Source organism: Zonotrichia leucophrys, chromosome 5 (genome assembly GCF_028769735.1).
Source record: "Zonotrichia leucophrys gambelii isolate GWCS_2022_RI chromosome 5, RI_Zleu_2.0, whole genome shotgun sequence".
Taxonomy (NCBI): domain Eukaryota; kingdom Metazoa; phylum Chordata; class Aves; order Passeriformes; family Passerellidae; genus Zonotrichia; species Zonotrichia leucophrys.
In genome coordinates, this window is record NC_088175.1 from 55,766,282 (window position 1) to 55,787,475 (window position 21,194).

The 21,194-nt window shown below is 35.8% G+C and overlaps 1 protein-coding gene across 2 annotated transcripts in view; it reads left to right on the plus strand.

Moving 5' to 3' along the window:
• The window catches only part of LUZP2 (leucine zipper protein 2), a 77,245-nt gene that overhangs the window by 35,367 nt on the left and 20,684 nt on the right, over positions 1-21,194 (plus strand). For both annotated transcript variants that reach the window (XM_064715777.1, XM_064715779.1), the window contains exons 3-7: positions 4,836-4,953; positions 7,005-7,075; positions 10,003-10,081; positions 16,146-16,208; positions 19,306-19,368. In XM_064715777.1, the coding sequence (XP_064571847.1) occupies positions 4,836-4,953; positions 7,005-7,075; positions 10,003-10,081; positions 16,146-16,208; positions 19,306-19,368 (394 nt within the window). The remainder of the gene's footprint in view (positions 1-4,835; positions 4,954-7,004; positions 7,076-10,002; positions 10,082-16,145; positions 16,209-19,305; positions 19,369-21,194) is intronic.

A 21,194-nucleotide genomic window follows, 5' to 3' on the forward strand; every position in this document is an offset into this window, starting at 1 on the left:
AGTTGCTGAAGGACAGTTAATTTTTTAATGTATTCCTTGACAGTGTGATGTGCCTAATTGGGCAGGCTGTAGGCAGCCTGAATATGAATTTTGTGAACTGAGAGCCACAAAAAGAAACTGCAGAAAACCTGCTTAACACAACACTAGATCATCTGTTAGTCCTTAAAAATATCTTTTTAACTGGCAGCAGTATTGTGCTCGGGATCACAAAAATAAAATGGACAATACTTGCTAAAAGAGAGCCAGACATGTTTTTTTTTTTTATTTCCTAAATAAGGGTTCATTTTCCTGTTTCTTCCATGATGTCCTTGCAATTCTGCTCCACTGGTAGATAAAAGAGGGGTTGCAAAAAGCCCTCCAGGCTGTGGAGTTCTGCTCTCTGTACCTGTCATCCTCACAAATATTTTAAATATGATGCTGTTCCAACTGTTTTCCGGTTTTCTGTGGGTGGACTTAATTGGCACAAGCTGCTTCTGGATTTGGATTGCAACGGAAATCCTGCAAGTTAAATTTTATAGGAAAAAAATGTTGTAATCTTAACAAGAGATTATAGCACCAGGAGTAGGTTCTGTCTTGCGTTTAATACCTAAATATTACAGAGCAAAGAAAGCTTCCTCCTTGAGTTTGTCACTGGACAAAAATAATGTCTGTGAAAGATATTCTGTTCTAAGATCCATCTTTGAAGCCATCAGATCCAGAAGTTTCTCCTTTTCCACTTAATCTTGTCTGTTAATGTAAATATTTTTATGCTGTTCTAGTTAAAAATCTACACTACATAAACAGATAGCTTTGCCAAAGACTTTTTTAAAGTGCAAACTGTAAATGGGATTTACAGGGCCAAGCTTAAATACATAGATGAGAATAGTGCATTTATCAGGAGGAGTTCCAGTTCATTAGACAAGTAGATTGTTCTTTGCTGGAAGCAATTAAAGATGTAGCTCCACACCTCCCTCTGCTAAAACAAACAAAAAAAGGCAAACACAAACCAGCAGTGTGTTTCCTTTTCTTGCCTTTTTTCCCCTCTGAATCGTGTGTGCTGAAGAGTCTTAACTTCACAAAGTGTTTCAGACTGTGCAGTAGAAAATGAACCATGAGTGATGTTCTGAACATCAGTTTTTGAACACCCAGGGTTCCCTGATGATAATTGCTTTCGTTTTGGGCTACATTAAAAACAGGAGCATTAAAACACTTAAATTAAACTATATGAAACTAATACTGGACTTCAAAAAACAGATTCCAGTGAGACTGATAGTGGATGATAATTGACTATATCTTTGGAAACCAGGAGTAGGGAACTATTCAAAGATCTCTCAAGGAAATAAAAGATTTCTGAATACAGCTTTAAAGCAAAGGCTGTATGCACATAAAGCTTATATACAAATTAACCACTTACAGCTGTCCTGTTGAAAATAAAACTCTCCTCCTCTGACTCTCTTAGTAATTAATTTGAACCTGTTTTGCCTTAGAGTGTTTTCTCCCGCTCCTTATCTCAACTCATGGGCTCCACTGATTTTTGTTTTCCTGTTGCCTCTGCCCAGCTCTGGCAGCAGAGAGCCAGTGAATGGCTTTTGTGGGTGCCTGGCATTTGGCCAGTGTCCAGCCACAGCAGTTCTATATCTGAGCACAGATGCTACAAGGCAAAACACATCCCTGAAAAGGAGTGGTGAGTGATCTCACGCTGCAGCTGCCCTTGAGAAAACCATTCTGCAGCCCAGGTGGGAGCTAAACCAATAAACCCTTAAAATTGCTGTTGGGTTATACAGGTTAAACTTGTTCTCTAACCTTCTTGGAATGTATGGCAAGTGTGGGATCTCAGCACCTCAGGACTGAGGTGCCGAGTCACCGAGACCACCCTTGGGGGGCTCAGGGGTCCTGGAATATTCCAGAAGTGTCTGGTGGCTGGACTTTGATCCTACACAGGAGACAACACCTGTATGAGGATAGGAGGGTTTCACCGGGGTGAATGGTGAAGGGATTAGTTAATTAGAGGGTGAGACACAGGGTTTAGGATTTCTGTACAGGGGGGTTTAGAGAAGTAAGATGGAGGAATTGGGGCGTGTCCTGTCCTTCTTCTTCTTCTTCTTCTCCTCCATCTTCTGTGGTGATGGTGGCACTTTGGGATTGGTCATTACTGAAAGTGCACCGGACAATAAGAATAAAAGGTATTGGGGAAAAATGATAAATATTGTACACGTAACTTTGGGTATAAAGATAGGTGGCTGCCCGGAGGGGGGACACAGTGTGCTCATGGCTGGCTGCTGAGCAGAGCTCTGTCGGGCCGAGAGAAAATCTTTTAGATAAACAATTAATAAACATAAAGACCGAAAGAAGAACTGAAGCCTCTTCTCGTCCTTTGATACGCGGGCTGCCCCAAGGCCACTCCGGGCCTTTCCAGGCCATCCAAACAGCCGAAAACCGGACAAACAGGAGTGTGTATTTTACAGCCTCCTGAAAGCTTCATAAGAGATCTGTCAGTCCATCCTGGGGCTTGATACCCTGTAACACAGCATCAGCAAAAAAAGCTCAGTTGTCTGAAGTTTTTTTGTTTAAATTAACATTTTTAGCTCCCTCAAGACTAAGCCATTATCAGAGGGAAGTTAAATTTAAGTTCAAAATAAATGATGTAAGCTATTTAAATAAGTTGCTTAACATTAAATATATTTAAATGCAGTTTGACCATTACCTTTCTTCCTGGTGTAGGAAAATCTCTACATTTACTGCACAGGAGCACAGCTTTAGCAGGGATGAGAATATATGCAAACTAGCTGCTGTAAATATTTCCAGAATCTTTGTTTTTCTTTTGGGGAATTAGGAGGATTTTTAAGTTATACCTAGAGTTGCTCAAATTTCAATTCAATTCCTGAACGTCTTTTGAATTGAATTTTTTCTTTGAAATTATATATTAATTTCATGTATGAAAATGAATCATAAGTATAGAATTATGGAATCTGATATCTGGGGCATTTAGAAAAGTTTAAATTCTACAGTAACACTTGCAGACTGGTGTTGGACAACTTAAATGCTGATAATGTGGGAAATTTCTTCAGAGTGAATTTAGAATACTTCAGCATTGTTACAGTAACGCCACATTCCATCCTTTTCAGTTTTCATTTGGTTATTTTGGAGATCACTTAAGTGAAAATCACAAAAGCCAATGCAAAGTGTAGAAAAATGTGTGACAGTCATGCTAAGAAAAAGTGTACATGTAGACAGTTTAATGAAGTTATGGATGGTTCAGTATTAATCTAGTAAAAATGTGATGAGTGCAGAGTGAAAGAAGATATTTTTCTGGAGAAATAATATCTTGAACCATCACCTTTACATATATTTTAAATTTCAGCCATGTTCATGTACCATTCCTTCAAAGAAACTTCATCTCACTGTCTTGCTGAAGAATTTAGTTATGTAGCATTTTCTTTCATCGAACTAGCAATGGAAATGTCATTCCAAGGAGATGTGGAAGGAGAGGACAAAAAACCCAAATAAATATATGGACACAGCTGTTGTGTAAGTTCCATATTCTCTGAGCAGGTTTAATTCACATTTCTTAGTGCTGCTCAAGAAGCATTTATGTCCCTGGGAACCTGATAAAAATAAGAACCTCCCAGTGAAGTTCCATTTAGCTCCATCCAGAAAACAGCAGATGTGGCTGCCAGCGGAGCCATCTGCTGCAGGAGGAGTTCATGTCTGAGAAAGGGAAGTCTGGAGGAAGTGAGCTGGGCATTTGTTGTCAGCGTTTGCTTTTTATATCTGCTTGTTAGCTTAGCTGCATTTCAGCAGTTCAGCAGGATTTTCTCAACAGCAAACACAAATTTGACTGAAATGTGATAAGCTTAGCACTTGATTTGCATTTGCTGTGTTGTAAATTTAGCTGTTTCTTCCCTCCCCATGTGATTTGCATCGTGATATAGTCAGAAAAGAGATGTTTTTAAATTTATTTGAAATATAGTGGGAAGAGACAGAAACGTTAATATTTGCACTTGGTAATGCTTTCCCTTATATATTACACTGTATCTTTGAAAAATAACTCATCTCTCCGTAGTTCCCATAAAGTCTCAGAAAAGGGTGAACTTGTGAAGGCAGTGATGTTTATTTATGATTCCAAGTCATGTAAAGATGAAGTAGCTATGGGATCAGTGTCCAAATGCAGGTATGGCATACAGCTGTTGTTTTTCTTTTAGTTTGTCCTTTGGCCATGTCACAAGAACGTCAGGACCTTGTCTTGATCAAGAGTTGAGTGAGTGTGGTGAGCCCTGGCAAACATGATGATTTAAACAGGAACCAAATGTGATAAGCATTGGTATGGCCTGCAGATCAATAAAAATTACAGCTACTGACCTCAGATGCTGAAATAATAGATGAAAATCAAACAAACAAAAAATAACTTTTTTAACTGCTTTGGCTTTCTTATCTTAGGTTACAAACATGGCACGCTGTTCTTATCAATACATTCATCACACCTATTTTGCTAATGCTTGTATTATTACACATTTTATTGCTATATCAGCTATACTCCATCTGGCATTGTGTAATAATTATGTTCCTATTCTTTTATTACACTTTTCTGTGCTTTGTGGCAGCTCTTCTATTATTCATAAAAATGGCAGCCAGTAAATGTTCTTGCTCACTCAGAATCAGGACATCATTTCAATGCATAAAACATCTATTCATCTGTATTAGGAAAAAATAAGTTCTACAGGTGAGCAAGGGGACATAGTCCCCTTGAAATCGTTACAGGGTGTTGGAATAAATTAAACTTGGATGAGGAAAGATATGTTTAAAGTTGCATTGAGAAATGTTTTGAAATTTTCTCATGCTTTTATTCTTTGTGTTAGACAGGGCTATGAAGACCTGGAAAGACAGCTGAAAGAAGTCTTTAAGGAGAGGAGCAACATACTTCATCAACTGTTAAAGACTTCTAAAGAACTTCAGGGAATTAAAGTAAACCTCCAGGTTAGACTCTGTCTTGGTTTCTAGAAGATTACTTACTTACCTCAACGTTTTTTTTTTATCGGTGTCTTTTAATTATCCAAAAATGTGCTTCTTTTTAAAAATTATTAAATATGTGTATAATTATTATTTTGTTTGTTTTGCTGATCTTTCACTTAGCATAAACCTGATGGCTTCATGGAAAATTTCATACTAATGTTTTGGGGCCTTTGTCAACTCAATAAAAATAAAGAAAATATGAAAATAGAACATAGGAAAAGGAAGGGAATGACAAGAAATATGCAGTATTAATGGAGGTGACACACATTTGAAGCACAGACAGACAACCCTTCAACTAATTAAAGTTTAAAAGAAGGATATTTTATTGCAGTGCTGGACAGATGTGGAATAATTTCCAAATACATGTGCAAGGAGTTGCAGATTTTGCCCTCTATTTATACAGGAAAGGTTTTACATACCCAAGTGCTTTCTAAGGAGGCATAACACATAATCATTAGCTGCCCTCTTTGTATTGGAATCAGCTGAAAATCCATTGTGGCTGCTCAGTGGTGCTCCCTTAGCTGGGTTTTTGAAGCAGGGGAGGAAGAAAGCCATCTTCCTCATGGTGAGCTCTTCACCCATGGCCAGCTGGCAGCACCTTTTGCTGCTCATGGTCCAAGCCTCTCTGAACTGTTGGATTATTCTTGAGGCGAGGTATTTCTATGGTCTCTGCTTCTTCACAGTTGCTTCATCGATCCCTGTCACTTCTAGCTCCTCTGTCTCAATATATTTGTTACCCTTTAACTAAGGTACGTGATTTCTGCTAGCTGACTTAAGTTTCTTAATTAATTTTAATACCTTAACTAAAATATGTAATCTTCTGCTGTCCCAATTATATTTCCAGCTGGCCTCTTGACTCACATTTGTGCTGGCAGCTGCTGCAAATGATGGCCTTTGCTGTTGCAGGTTGGATCTTTGCTGCTGAATTCCATATACTCGATTTAGTTGCTCAGTTTACCTTTGTGACCTGCCATCTACAAAGTCTGGCTGGATTTACTGCAGGGCATTGCTTTACAAGTTCAGCTGACAAACTCTGCTAGATGAGCTTGTGGGGAGAGCTGAGGCTTCTCTCCATTTTTTACTTCTGGATGCCGTGGTGAGGCTGAAAGGGCAGGAAAATAACTCTGAACTCACATCAGCTCCTCAGAGGAAAATCTAGATTGAAAATGCTTCCCCGAGTCCAGATACTCAGCTGAGGGAGCACCTGGCTTTTCCCTGTAGAGTCTGTTGGCCTGGTGAAAACATTTAGACTATTACCAATTGAAATGGGTCTCTGTATTTCCTGCCCTTTTAAAGGAAATTATTTTTCTGACAATACATCTCTGTCTTCGTTGATGTAGGCTAGCTGGGAAAAATAAAAGGAGAAGAAGCACTCTGTCTGTTCACAGGAGAATATTAGTGGTGTGTGTGCACCACTGCTGTGCTGTATCATTGTATTATGTTATATTTTCTTATGTTCCAGACTTCTCTGGTTTTAATTATTCAGCCCTTTGATCTTTGGGATTTTTGGTTTGAGTTCAGTTTGGGGGGTTTTTTGAGTGCTTTATCACCATTATTGTAGGCTTTTTTCCTGCTTTTAAGAGAAATATGCTCTCCTTGTAGGAAATTGATTTTAGAATATAGCACAGTTGAAGGTAGTATTCAGCAGAATTACACTGTGAAATATTTTAGACTCAACACTACAGAGATCTTGAAATGGGCAAAAAGCTGTGGTATTATCTTCTGTATATACACACTTACTTGGTCATAAAATTGTAATGCTTTTGGTCTGTTTCTAAATACACTTATTGTATTTATCTCTCATTTAGTATTTGAAAAATACACAGCTGTGTACAGTTAACTGTGTTTGAGCTACAGTAAAGAAAAATCAGAGTATTCTTCCAGTTTTCTTAAGTGAGGTAATGTCTGCAATTCACCAGCACCATTTTATGAATGAGTGCTAAATATTTTCACAGATTGTTAATAAAAAGGATCTCTTTAACGCAGTTTTGGTTTTTTTTTTTTGTTGCTATCAGTCTTTAAAAAATGATGAAGAATCAACCAAAAGTGATGTACAGAAACTTCTGGAACTGGGCCAAAACCAAAGGTAAGACCCTCACTCCTTTCCTTCTCTTTCCATTTCCTGACTAAAAGCTGTCAGACCAGCAAATTCCATCTTTCCTTGTACTAGATAGATAAACACTGCTGTATTCCAGAGTCTGCTAATTGTAACAGTACAATAAAGGCAGGAAATACTCTTTCTGAAACAAATGAGGGATTTGCTGATATTGGACATACAGTAGGAAAATGTATGGTGGAATATCTGCCAAAAAAGGCATTTTGAATTTTAAAGGAAGATTTAGTCATGAAGTATTCCTTAAAAAATAAATTCAGGCTTTTTAGAAAATTAAATAACTAAAGTGTCGAAATCCCTAAGTTTGGAGATGATGACATTTATTCAAACATTTTAATTAAATGTTTATGTGTGTAGACACTCAAAATCACTAGTCCATGGGCAAACAGGAGTACTTCCACTGGATATTTGTGATGAGTGGAGTTAGAAAGAGAAAGAAGTATTAATGATTTCAAATTATTCATTGAGCACCTGAAAAATTAGTTCCCATCAGTGGGAATGCAAGTTCCCAGCCTAGTCCTTAGCCTCAGTTTCCCCAGTGCTTCCTTGCAAGTAAGTCTCATCATTCTGTGTCTCTATATTCTTGAAATTCAGCCCAGCAAAGAGCAACATCAATACAATTTCAGTAACCAGAAAACATAACTAATAGAGTGACCACTTTTGCTGGAAAAATAGTATATAATGAGTGCATCTATACTTCATATTTCTCCCTAGGAAAAATGTTTAGTAAGAAAAATTAAGTTCATACTTCATTTATTGTTAAAAATGCAATAATTAAATTCCATGGCTTTCTTAGCTCTGCATTCACTGTAGAAGTAGCCATGGAAGTACATATGGAATTGCATTGCTGCATAGAAACCTTGTGAGAAAATTACCTTCATCTCTTAAATACCCAATATATAAGGTCTGCTATACAATACCAGTAGAATTTCTTATTTTTACTGTGATACATAGCAATCTTTCAGACAAATATATTAAATTATAAAGGAAAGACTTTAGCTGCTGTCCTATTTAAATGCTGATGTGGCTGTGACGTGACTGAAGGTGTACATCTCAGCACAGAAAAAATCCTTCATCGTGCATGAATGCAGTTTTGTGGTAGTTTGATTGTTGTGCAGCTGTCTTTTATGAAATTGAGACATGAATTGATTAAAAGTATTAATGGACTGTTTAGTCAATAGATCTTAGTTGCCGGTGAGAAAATCGAGTCTGCTAAAAGAGAATTTTAGTACATATTTCAAATATTCTTTCTGATCTCCTCTGTAAATCACCACTTGCAGTCTCTCAAGTTCCACCCAAAAATACGTGTTGGCTTTTGCTTCTGAGGCATCCAGACACTGAGTGTTCTGCACAAGAGCAGTGTCCAGAAATAAATGTGGACCAGTGCAATCTACTGCTGAGCAGCCCACTCCATCTTTCAGAAAATGAAATGTTTTTACAGTATACTACAAGGAAATGCTTTGGGGCCACTAGTGTTGCCAGCAGTTTACAGATTTACTAGATTTAATTTCCAGAGAGGTGTAAAAGTTCAACGTAGGAAAGAGGTATTAAAAATGTGCCAGGGAATCTTCCTCATAGAATTTCACTAGAGAAAAGTCAGAGTTTATTTGCCAGGCTCCTCAGGCTTCCTTTTATCTGCAGTAAATGAAGAAAAGTGATAAGTATTATGCTTAAATCTATTTCATTAAAGCCAAAATTCAAAATATATCCCAGTATTAATGTTATGATCTGTCTTTGAACAAACATGAGCTGCAAACTTGGTCTGAGTGTGACTTTGAATTTATTCTACAATGCTGGATGATGCAGTAAAGTTTAGAGTACAAGAATTTCAGCTTTTGTAAGTAAATGTTCTGCTGACTTGAAAATATTTTTTTTAGAATTCATTTTGTGCAAATTCTTCAATAATTCCGAAGTTGCACGTAAAACTTGATCACTGGCTATGATGCCCCCAGTTTTATTCTATCTGTGTATCACCAACACTGTGAAATGGTGGCATCTGCTAGTGCTGATGGTATATTGTTTTCATGCTGCTCAATCACTTTTTCAGTTAAATCTGTTCTGTACTAGTGTTGCCAAAATTGCTGAAAGTAGTAGGGGTTATCAGCTAAAAAAAGAGATGATCCAGCAGGTAGCAAGTTCTTTTAAAATTATGTGGTTCCCATTCAGTTGAATTTTCACAGGGCTAAAATGTTATATGCTACTGTCTGTAAATCCAGTTTTGGCTTGATCTTCATTGAGAGTTCATCCATGCAAGCAGCAATCCTCCAAAAGCTCTACAGCTGTCATGAAATGTGTCATTTTCCCTCTTTGCTGCATCTCCAAAGTGTGCCACATGCTGCGGGTAGAAAACTCACACAATTTGGAGAAAATCTCTGACTGAATCCGTAATGCAAAGGTTTTTCACTTGATTCAAATAAAGCAATTAACCTGTTCTTTCTTTTTGTGCCAGAATCTTCTACTGGATTTTTTGTTGTTTGTCCCTAGGAAGTGCCATATGAGGTTGAATTTTATCAGAGCATGATTTATTTGTTTATTTTAAAGCAGGTATAAACTAGTTCTTATTAATAATAGTATGTCTGGATGTCAGTGGATTTTCTCTTGCCTGCTTTCCTCACTTTTTTGGTGCCAGTCATTTTTGTTAGAAATTATGCACTGGCAGATGTTTTGCACAGCAGGCCATTCAGCAGATATCAAGAGTGGCTACTTTGCATCATAGATAATTTTTGTTTTGCACTGGCACAATACTTGATGGAATCCTTATGATTTAATTTGTGAGACTCCTAGACAAATACATCTGTTTGCTACTCTGAGTAATTAAAGGTCCATTTTTGAATCTGAATAAGTGTTTCCTAATGGTCACTTGTGTTGAAGTTTTGTGTTCTGTGTTTTCAATAACCTAGGGAAATGAAATCTCTCCAGGAGGCTTTTCAAAAGCAGCTTAATGAGGCAGCTGAGAAAGCAGAGAAGCAGCAGGCTACCGTGAGTGGTTCTCTTTCTTTCCTTTTTTTTTTTTTGGGTTTTTTCCTGTTTTATCTTAATCTTGCCTGGAGAATTTATCAGCTCAAAAAACTTTGTAAAAAAAGAATGGATTTCACATCTGTGTTAGTACTCTGCAAGCTTCAGAAGAAAGGACCTGGAAAAAGTTGTAATGTTCTGAAATATTAGGATTCCTGTCTTCCCTTATTGCTGTGGAATTAGGGATGTTTTTACACTTTTGGAGACTTTAGACAGGAAATTTAGGCCTAAGTTCTCTCCCTGGTGAGATGACCTTTATGGACCCTCAAGTCTCATCTATACTAATATAGACTGTCATACATCTGTTGACTTTTTAGGAATTACTATGGTTTTTCAGCAACAAAATGGATAGTAGAGTGTCTAATTTTGACCATAGTAGAACTAATTATCACTCTGGAAGGTATTATTAAGTCCCATTAAGATTTCATGCTTTATTGAAATTCTGTTTCTGGACAAACTGCACAATTGTTTTGACTTTCATGTAGCAGTGTAATGTTTTGGAGCATAAATAGACACATTTTGCTACTGTAGGGAAAAAAACTGTAGAATCGTATTTACTAAGATGAAAGAAGGAAATTTTTCATATGTTGGTTATTAATATTCCTGTAACATGGACACAACTGAACATAAGTTGACTAGATAATCTCCAGAGGTCCCTTCAAACCTTAAGTGTTTTATGATTTGTACTCTGGATTTGAAAACAACCTGCTTGAAGTATTTATACATCTATTTTCTAATTCATATTGGATAACTACTGGTTTATTTACTAAGATTTTGCTGTGTTCCAGGGTTAATGTAACACAGCTAATTGTTAATGTATAGCAATTTCAGAACATACTGGTTGAAAGTTGACATTTTTTCAGGTGCGTTGAACGCGTTCCTATTGACTTTATCAGCACAATGAATTCTAGTCCTACAAATGGAAGGTGGAAAACATATTTCATTATTGAATCTCTTGATTAGATTTTGATACTCAAGACTAATTCAGGTGTGGATTACATAAACCTCAGATATAGTGAATGGATTTGCTGGTGTTTGTAATATAGTGTTTTGTTGTTTTTCTTTTTTTTATTTGAGCAGCAGTGCCTTGTGTACATTCAGTCCCACTCCAGCACTTTGAAGAGCACAAGATTTGTTCTGCACAAAACAATATCTGCCATTAACTGTGAGCAAAATATCACCTGGTGTAGAAAGCAGGAAAAGCTCCTCTGAGTGTATAACAGCATCTGGCTTGGAGTCATGGCTTAAAGAATCTGAATTCTCGAGCTGCATTGCAGTACTTGACACTAATAGCATATTAAACTTGCTAATAATTCCAAGGAAATCAGAGCTGTGTCCTTGGTTTGTGATTTACTTCTCTGTGCCTCAGAGTACAATGTACATAGTGAAGCTCAGCAGTACAGTGAGACTGAATGAATATTCAAAAAGTACCTCAGGATCCTCAGATGAAAATTGCAATAGAAATGGAGACAGATATTATTCCTGACACACAAGGTTATTTTATACCTGGTTTCTCTGAAAACAATGTGAAATCTGTGAAAGAAGGTTCAAGTGCTTTAATGCAAGACTAGTGAGAGAATAGGAGCTTGAATTTAATTTTAATTTAATTAATTGTGAAACTTGTTTAAGCACAATTTATATTATAGGACTTGGTGAAATAAATCTCGATTTTCATCAGAGTAAGTGAAAGTAGAGTTACATTTCACAAAGACTGATAAAGCACTGGTGGGAGGGAGGAAGGTGGAAATACATTTTTCTGCATTTGTGCAGGAGGCATAATACAATGCTTGCTGTATGTATGGCTGTATAAATTTAAAACCTAACACCTGCCTGAAGGTGTTCTTTGTTATGTCAGTGTGAAAGTTTAAGTAAGAATTCTCAAGAATTAAATCAAATTAAATGAAAAATAACTGGGAAATTACTCAAGGACTTTGACCAAAGCAGAAGAAAAAAGGAGTCTCAACAGCTCTACATTAGATTTTACATTCATATCTTCTTGTGCAATGTGTGGCAAGGCTTCTCTACAGATCATCTCACTCTATGACTGTAGATTATTTTTATATCTAAAAGCATTTCAGAAGGACCATACTGGGTTTAGTTATACAATATGCATATAAAATATGTATGACATCATTCCAAACAACTGATGTCCTCTTTAACAATCATTAAAGGTTGAAAAAGGTTTTTGTTCTGTATTTAGCATCAAATACCTAAGCAATTTGTATTATGTTTTCATGCAGTGAAAAAAGTATTTGTAATGTCAAGCAAATATCTCTAAATGTGAAGTGGAGGCACTTCTTCCAGAAACAGTTGGAGATCATGGACTGATTTTCACTTTTGTTAACAAAAAGGCACAGAGCAAGTGGCACATGTAACTTCAGTCTGGTTTTGTTTGTTTGGGGTTTTTCGATGAATTTGAATAAATAAAGTATTGATTCTGTGTGTCTTCATTAGGTTAAAAGGCTCTCAGGGCTTTTGGGAGGCTGACTACATGCTAATGTATGCATGTTAAGAAATAGTGACATTTTTAGCAAGTTTGAAAACTTATTTCCTATTAACTGCAGCTAAAGTTTATATAAAGAGCTGGCTGGCTCTGGATGAGGGAGAAGATAAAGAAATATGGAAACGCTCAAAAAAAGTTGAGCTAAGTAGAGTAAGTTTAATCTATGATTTCTATTTTATTCTGTTTGTGTTTTATATCATGCTAGCAATTTTAAGGAAGATATGCGAATGGATTGTTTGGCAGTGCAGTTACAGTACTGTCTGTCAAAATAAAGGAGAAAATTTGTCTGTGTGATTTCCTTTTTTGCTCAGTGTTCATTATGAGAAATTAGAATTAGGTAACACTTGATTTATGACTTACATAAAGGAACCATAAACAATATGGGCATTTTTAAATCAGTAGGGTTTTTCTAGTAAAAAAATGTTAACAGAATATGGGGAATTTGATTCAGCATTATCCCCATACATGGAAGATTTTTAGTAAAAAGATCTGATGTTCTTTTCCCTTCAAAACATATTTGTTTTTTTCTGATAAAAGCCTTTATGACTATTCATAAAGTCCTAAATGTTCCTTTGTTAAAAATTTCATTTACTAATCAAACTATAACTTGCAGCTTAAAAGTTACACTCATCTTAGAAAGACTAATAGGTGAAATCTATTTAGCTTTGCTTTTAAAAGTATTTAGCGCTCTGTAGAACACTTTTTGCCCAAAGGAAAGAATAATTTCTGTGTTTTACATAATAGCCTAGACAGTTCTCTCTGGCTTTGAAGTCAATTTTTACAATATATCTTGAAAAGTAGACAAGGAAAATGAACACTGAATATGTTAAGGTTTCCAGATATGGCCAAAATAGTCAGGTGTTAATGAATGAATTTCAGTTAAACCTTAACTGCTCATTTTAATCCTGAGCAAGATACAAGAAGTCTGGAAGTAAGCAAATTTAATTACAGCTGAGTCTTGACTGTGCAGTAATGATGTTATATTGGGATTTTACTATCCTGTCATGAATAACTACTATTGTCTGCCTCTTATAATTAGATCACCACCATCTGCTAAAGCATTCTCTGTTTTGATGGGGGAAAATTTAATTTAAACATTTCAAGGTCACCAACTGCTGTGAGTAAAGGCCACTGGATGGAAACTGTTGTTTTTAATAAACATAATGAGCCCTGAAACACACAAAGCTCTGAGTACCTTGGGTGACTGCTCCAGGATATGGAAGCTGTGTCCTTGCTTAGTACTGAAAAGTTCAGCCTTAGAACAATCTGTTTCCATTACATACTCTCATAATTGCAGCCAGGTAGCAATTAAAGGCAGACAACATGTGGAAAGAGGTGAATGTTGGGTTTTTTTTGCTATTAATTTAGAGCTGGGTACAAATGTCTATTGTTGTTTATTATACTGTCAGGATTTGATGACTGAAAGGAGTATTTTTACATCTCTTCTGGAAAATTGTATTATGCCCTGTCCTTGAGATTTACTAAAAGCATCATGCAGATGGTGTGACACAGATTGATCTGCCTTAAAGCATGGAGCTATAGATACATTGGTACACCTAAATGGAGAGTAAAATTATCCCTTTAATGCCTCTGGTAGACAAGTCATATAAATCCCTCCTATGTAACTCTCCATTTGTTACAGACTTAGTAGAAGACCCTTAAAATGCTTTTATAATCTAAAGGCAAAAATTAATGATTTCCTAAATAATACTCCTCTTGTTTTGAAAAAGGACGTGATGCAAAAATATTTTTAATGTTTTAATTTGTTAATTTTAATTTTAGTTTTTTTCAGCTAAGCTAAAAGGGCAGGTTTGCACTATGTAAGGTGTCCATATCAGTGATATATGGATGCATGTGTATGTGAATAGTAATAACAAAAATTAACCAGCATAGATTACTGGATACATTTATAGAACTGGACTGTCTTAAATGCCTCTTCCCTAGAAGATCCAAGCTATGTAGAGATAACAATTTTGGTATCGCATCTCTTTAATTATTTCATATATATTCATAGCTAGAAGTGAAGTGCCTGGAAGGAATATTACTATTCCTGAGAGATAGGTGTAAGAAAGGGAGCACTCTTTAATGGAGGTCAGTATATTTATTTTTTTTCCCAGTATTTAAGGGTAGGTAGCTGGCAATTCCTTTGAACAGCTGAAAAAGCAAAGTAACCACAATAAATAGCTGTATTGTGCACCTCCCCATTCATCTTGAGCTGATATTTTGATTATGACCTTTATTTTTTTTGTTCTGAAAAATTTTCCTATTTATTATCTAGACGCGTTCTAAATTTCAGTATTTGTGGATGTCATTAGTAGGCAGGTGCTGAATAAAGCATCATTCTCTGCCAGTAGGTGGATGTGAAATGAAAATTTCCACAATCAAAGCACTTAGACAGAACTTTGGCAGAGTTTGTAAGAGAAGTTCTGCTTATGTATGTCAGGTTTCTGGTTTCATGGACTGTCTGCAGGGATGATAGCATTGTCTGACTTGGCTTTTGGTACAGGTGAGAGTGCTGTCAGCTCAGTGATGGTTTTTAAATTACTGACACATCTGCTTGAGTGTGAACATGATTACAAGGGCAGCTGTCATATCATGTAGATTCAGTATTCATTTTTTTATGTCCTTGACACCCAAGCCATTAACCTTTTGGTCAATGTCTCTGTAATCTGAATCTGTTTTCTTACAGGATTTTGTTTTTCTGTTGCAATGTCAGAACAGCTGTAGTTTCCCTTGACCCTGGGTAGAGTTTGTATCAACAGCATGGCACATAGGGTAAATGGGGAGGAGTATTTTGCTAATTGAACAATACAGAAATGTGTTCCTTTAATCCTAGTTGTTTATAATCATGTCCTCCTTCCCCCATTGTATTCCATCAGCTGTGATTAAAGCTCAGTCCTGAAAAAACTCTTTTGTAAAAATAATTTTTTAAACTGTGTTTGATTACGTTCAGTCTCAAGCCTTGTGACTGGAATTTCTACTTTCCAAGTCAAGTCTTTGACTTAAGTAGGATCTAAAGACCATATTTGAATGCTTTCATGTATGACACACTTTATTCCACGGGTGGCTCTGACTAGAAGAAAGATCTTTATCTAATCAGGACCAGCACTGTATCATTCAAATAAAATAACTGTTAGAAACCTGCTCTGATAGATAGGTTCTTAGAGGGGAAAATGTTTTTTTTTAGAAAATCAGTTAATATTGTTTTAAAAATCTTCATTTCTCTGATGATCAAATTGAACTATTGTGAAAAATAGGCACTATGTCTACTGGTACAAAGCAAAAGTAAACCTATTTACATACAGCAATTTTCTTGTTTTGATTTTAAGTTTTCTAGGTAATGTGCCAAATGTTTGTAGATTTATCAAATACTTGACTGTGGCCTATACCAGTTGGGTATGTAAGCAAAGCTTTTTGATTTGGTGGTTGGTTTTTTTTTCCAAAACTTTTAAAAGCATAAAAAAAAAATTAGTGTTTACAATTGCATCTCAACAACTCCCACTCAATATTTCTTTAAAATTGTAGATTAACTTTCTGAAGACTGAAATGGAAAGGAAGAGCAAAATGATACGAGACCTCCAAAACGAGGTAAGGGGAACACTTGATTGTCATCTCAATTCAGATTTCATGTTGGAAGCGTGTCTGGTTTGGCTTCGTATGTAAAGCATGTTATTGTAGTGGGCAAAAAAGGCACCAGTGAAATTCTCTGAACAGAAAAGCAGACAAAAATAGCTGTGTTCATTTAGAAATAGTCTTTTACTGAATACAGTGGTTGACTCCATGCTAGTGGTGCTTAGTTTGATAGCAAACTTCTGTTACTTTTGCTGCTTTTTCAGAAAGGAAGTTCTGTAGGTTGTTGACACACAGTGAAATTTTGTTCTTATTGCTTATTTTAGCAAGAGGAGGAGAAGGGAAATGCAACATCAGAACTGAGATTCTTAATAAAATTTTTAAAAAACTCAAACTCCTACGTTGTTTTTTTTAAGCTTTCTGTGCCATGAATATCAATCCTAGATTGATCCCAAAATTCCAAATGAAATATGTAACATGTTTTAAATAATGTTTATTGGTATTAAACTGAATTTACTCTGAAATTTGGTTATTAATTTAATTAAATTAATTTTTTACATTAGTCAGGAGGGAGGCATGGCCAGACCATAATGTTATTGGATACCATCTCACAAAGGTATTGGGGTACTGACCTGGGAGCCTTTAAACTCTAATAAATCCTATCAGTCTCATCCTATTGAGCAGTCATTAAAAAATCTGTTCTCTTACTGAACACAAATACATCATTAATCAACATTCAGACTGTGTGGCTGTTAGTGATTTGCTTGGGTAGGTCAGTAGACTTTTCCAATATTTACTGTATTTATAGCAAATTTTAGGAAATCGACTTTGAAAGGAATCTTTCTTTTGGCACCAAATATCAGCTACTGTGTGGAAAAGAAACCAAAAGCTATACCTGCCTAATGGCCTTCTATTAAATTTTTATACAATGTTTGTTAGTTCCCTGAAAGTAGCTACTTATATCAGCTTTTTGGAAACTTGACTGAATTTAAATTCTGTGATTTTGAGGAAATGTTATGTTATTTAGGTCCTGCCTCCAAACACTGAACACATTGCTTTTAAAAATCTCATAAATTTGGATGTGCTATATATTTAAATAATTGATAGCATTTTATGTGTAGGTTTTGAAACAATAATCTGCATACAGCTATATAGAGATAGATAATGAAAATGCTTCCTTCATAGCTGCTCTTGTTCTTTCAAATATTGCATTCACCCTCACTTTATGTTGCCAAATTGTGAATTTTGCAATCTCAGGCTCTTCTGTGACTGCACAAATAATTTCCTATTTATTTCTGTTTATTTCCTATTTAGTTCTGCCCTTTCAGCACATACCCTGGTGCCATTCAGCTTTGCCTTTTGGAGATGCAAATAGAAGGCAGCAGCTGCCATGTAGTGAGTGAGGAGAGGACATTGCACAGAAAGGCAATTTTTTGCCTATTCAAAGCTTTGGGGGAAAAAATAAACAGAAAAAAAATGTCTGTGCTATTGAGGAAAAAATGTGCCAGGTAGAGCACAAAGGGATTAGGTGTCTCAAAATAATCTGGGTCTTAGAAGTCTTTAAGTGCTTCCTGCAGATACCACAAAATAGGTGTCAGACTTGCAGCTGTAACATCATGTGGATTGTGTTAATTTAAAGGATTGGCATGTAGACAGATACACTCTTATTTCAAGCAATTTCTGTTATTGACAAAGAAACCCAGAAGTTTGGAAATGCAGAAGCACCGGTAGAACTAAGAAGCTTGCAAAAATGTGGACTAAAATAGAATATGTATAAAAAGAGATACTTTAGATTTTTCACTTGTGTAGATGGCCTGCTATAGAGTGAGCAGCTCACTTCTAGCACATCATGTGGTTTGTGGGAAATTGTGCCTGTATTGGGTCTGATAGTTGCTCATATTTGCCAGGAATATAAGCCTGTAAATGTTTCTATTTAAATCTTAAACTGCTGGGATTTTGGAATTACACAGCTTTATCATCAATGGGGGTTTTGGATTTTGAGAAATAATTATGGATAATGAGGCATGCAGCTGTTGAGCAGTAAGTTCATTAAAAGACTGCTTCTCTGAAAATTCAGCTGCTTTCAGAAATCTTGAAATACACTTTGCAGATAAAAATATGCCACTTTTAAATAATATGCATAGTCAGCTGTAGCTTAAAGAAGCATTCATGAGAAATACACCTGCTATGACCTAGACCCAGACCTTTACAATAGTTCTGAAAAGTATGTAAGCATGAAAGTTATGAAATTTCCTGGCTAGATGCATTACTTGGATTGTCTGCCTGTGACTGACAGAATAATATTCAATTTGATATAATTGGATTGGATAGATTGCATTTTTATATCCCTTCTTTTCCAAGGAAGTATTAACTAGAATGTAGTACTGTGAATGTGGATTCTGTTTATTGAATCCTTATGGGTTTGAGCAGTTTAAAAGATGTTCACACTGCAGAGAAATCTTCACCCCTGACTGTCAGTTATGGCATAATATGAGTGAGTAGTGGAAAAATAATTACTATGAAGAGTTAATTTTTAAGGGTTTGTTATTTTCCCTGAAAATGAGAAGAAATACATTTAGAACTCCTACATGAAAAACCATATTGAGTTGGCAGAATGCTATCAGGTAACTAACTTTCTACTGGTTTTATTAATTGCAGTTTTAAATGATAAAATTTAGCAGAAACACCCCTTGATTTGATCATCAAGGTCAAGGAGGAGACCTTGGCCCTATTACTCAGTTGTTAAAATGATTTACAGAAAATGATACTGAGCTGTGGAGTTGACACCAAGCAAGGATTAGAGGCTTTTCCCTGCCCTTTTGTACCTCAGCTTATTAAACCTAAATTGCTTTTGGTTGCCAGTGTTCTGGGAAGGTCTCTATGGGCAGTCCTGTTCCTGTTGAAGCAAATTTTAATGCAAATGCCTTTAAGAATTCTATAAGAGGATACTGTGCCTTGATTAATCTCTCTTGTTTTCTTTATATCTTTGTTGGTGACTTGAAGATGTTATCCAATTATAAAATTAAAATCACTATGGTCAAATAGTTAAAGAGTCCCTTAATATTTTAGTAGCACTTACTAATAAACTATTTTGGCTTTTTTGTGCCACTCTCAGAACAAAAGCCTCAAAAACAAGCTCTTGTCAGGAAACAAGCTTTGTGGTATGCACGCAGAAGAGGTAAGGAAGATCCCTGTCTATTCTAAAATCTAATGTACCCAGAAAGTTTGCATCAAAGTGTTTTGTACTGAGGTTCTGGTGTATTTTACATATACACAAGAATATATATATATACACACAAGAATACAGAATATATATATGTGTATATAGACCAGAATACAGAATATATATTATGTTTATATGGTGAGTGTTCCTGAAGTGCTGTCATCCCAACTAATTTTTGTGACTTCACAAGAAGCAGCTCAAATGTATTAGAAAGCAAGTTGCAAACTCAAGTTTTAGACAAATGAAATCATCTGGGTGTGCCTGTGATATAACTAGAGATATATTCATCTGTAACATACATAAAACTGATTTCATTTACGTGAACTCCATGTCTGCACTAAGCCAGGAATTGCCAAGGGCCCGTTTTGAAATTAACATTGAGACAGCAAAGATCTGTTATTATTGATTCCCAGAATGTTTCATTATTTCAAGGGGGAAAGGGTCACTGTGAAACTGAAGGAGAGAAATCTGCCCTCTACTGAAGTGAGATAGATATTCAGTGATACAAAAGCCCTATTTTTGACAAATTCCTCAATACCTGCACTCATGTGAGCATTCCCTTTATTTTTCTTTACATTAAAAAAAAAAGCCATTACATGTGAATCTGATTTACTCACATTACTTTAGTCTGGGTTTTTTGCATATATAATTTCTTTTAAGGTCATTGCACCTTGCCAGAACGAAACCAAAGCATAAAAAGTTTCCTCTGTACTAAAATTTTCCTAATGATTATTGAATGCATTTCCTTCATTAGAGTCTCTGCCTTTTAAGTTAGAGAACAATACTTAGGAGGTCAAGTTTCTGATAAATTCTCAAAGGTAGGAAATAATAGGGTTAAGAGTATTTTTTTTAAGTCTTTCAAAATCTGTTGTCTTCCTTTATTCCCATTGTTGGTCTCAGACGTGTCACAGTGTAGGAGTACAGATGTTATTTTCTTCCCTTCTTTACTGCTTAAAAACCAGCAGTGTGTACAAATACCCTTCTTTTTTTGGTTTCATTCTGGCAAGGTGCAATGACCTTAAAAGAAATTATATGTGCAAAAATAAGAAAAATTAAGAAAATTAAGACTAAATTAATATGAGTAAATATTTTCTGTTCCCTGGCCAGTTGAGGAGGGAAGTGATGGAGTGGCTTTGGTGGGCACCTGGCACCCAGACAGGGTCAAACCACCACACCTAGCTGCAGAATATTTGAACCTTTGGTAATTAACTTGAAGATCTTTTCTCTGATTGTATCTCTTTTAATATTTGCATCTAAGAATGAAGCCTAAGGATGATTTAATTTTATTACACTGTGACAAGCCCTGGCAGTCAGAGTTCTTTGAAAAATTAAACCTGTGTTTAATGGTAATTTTATCTATATGACTCTACTAAGAGATCCTCCCTCTCCCTTGAAGCACAGAAAATCCACAAAATAACCAAATTTTATCACAGAGAGTTGCAGGTCATACACATGCTTTTGACCTGCACTGAATGTATTTTGTATTTTTATGACTCTTAATTTCATCACAGGCTTCATATTTAGCAAATGAGTTACACCTTAATTGTAACTCTCAGATTCCTCTGCAGCCTGTTTGGATATCTTGTATATCACAGAAACTGTATATTTTATCAAACACAGCTCTCAGAATAATTCAAATTGGTGAACATTTTCTCATTGGTTTTTAGGTGATGTGGGATATATTCCATAGCTCAATTAATTGTATTGTCCAGGTCAGAGGACAGTGCTATTTAAATCTGATCTAGGTTCTGCTGTTCTCACAATTTAAAATGTTTTTTTAA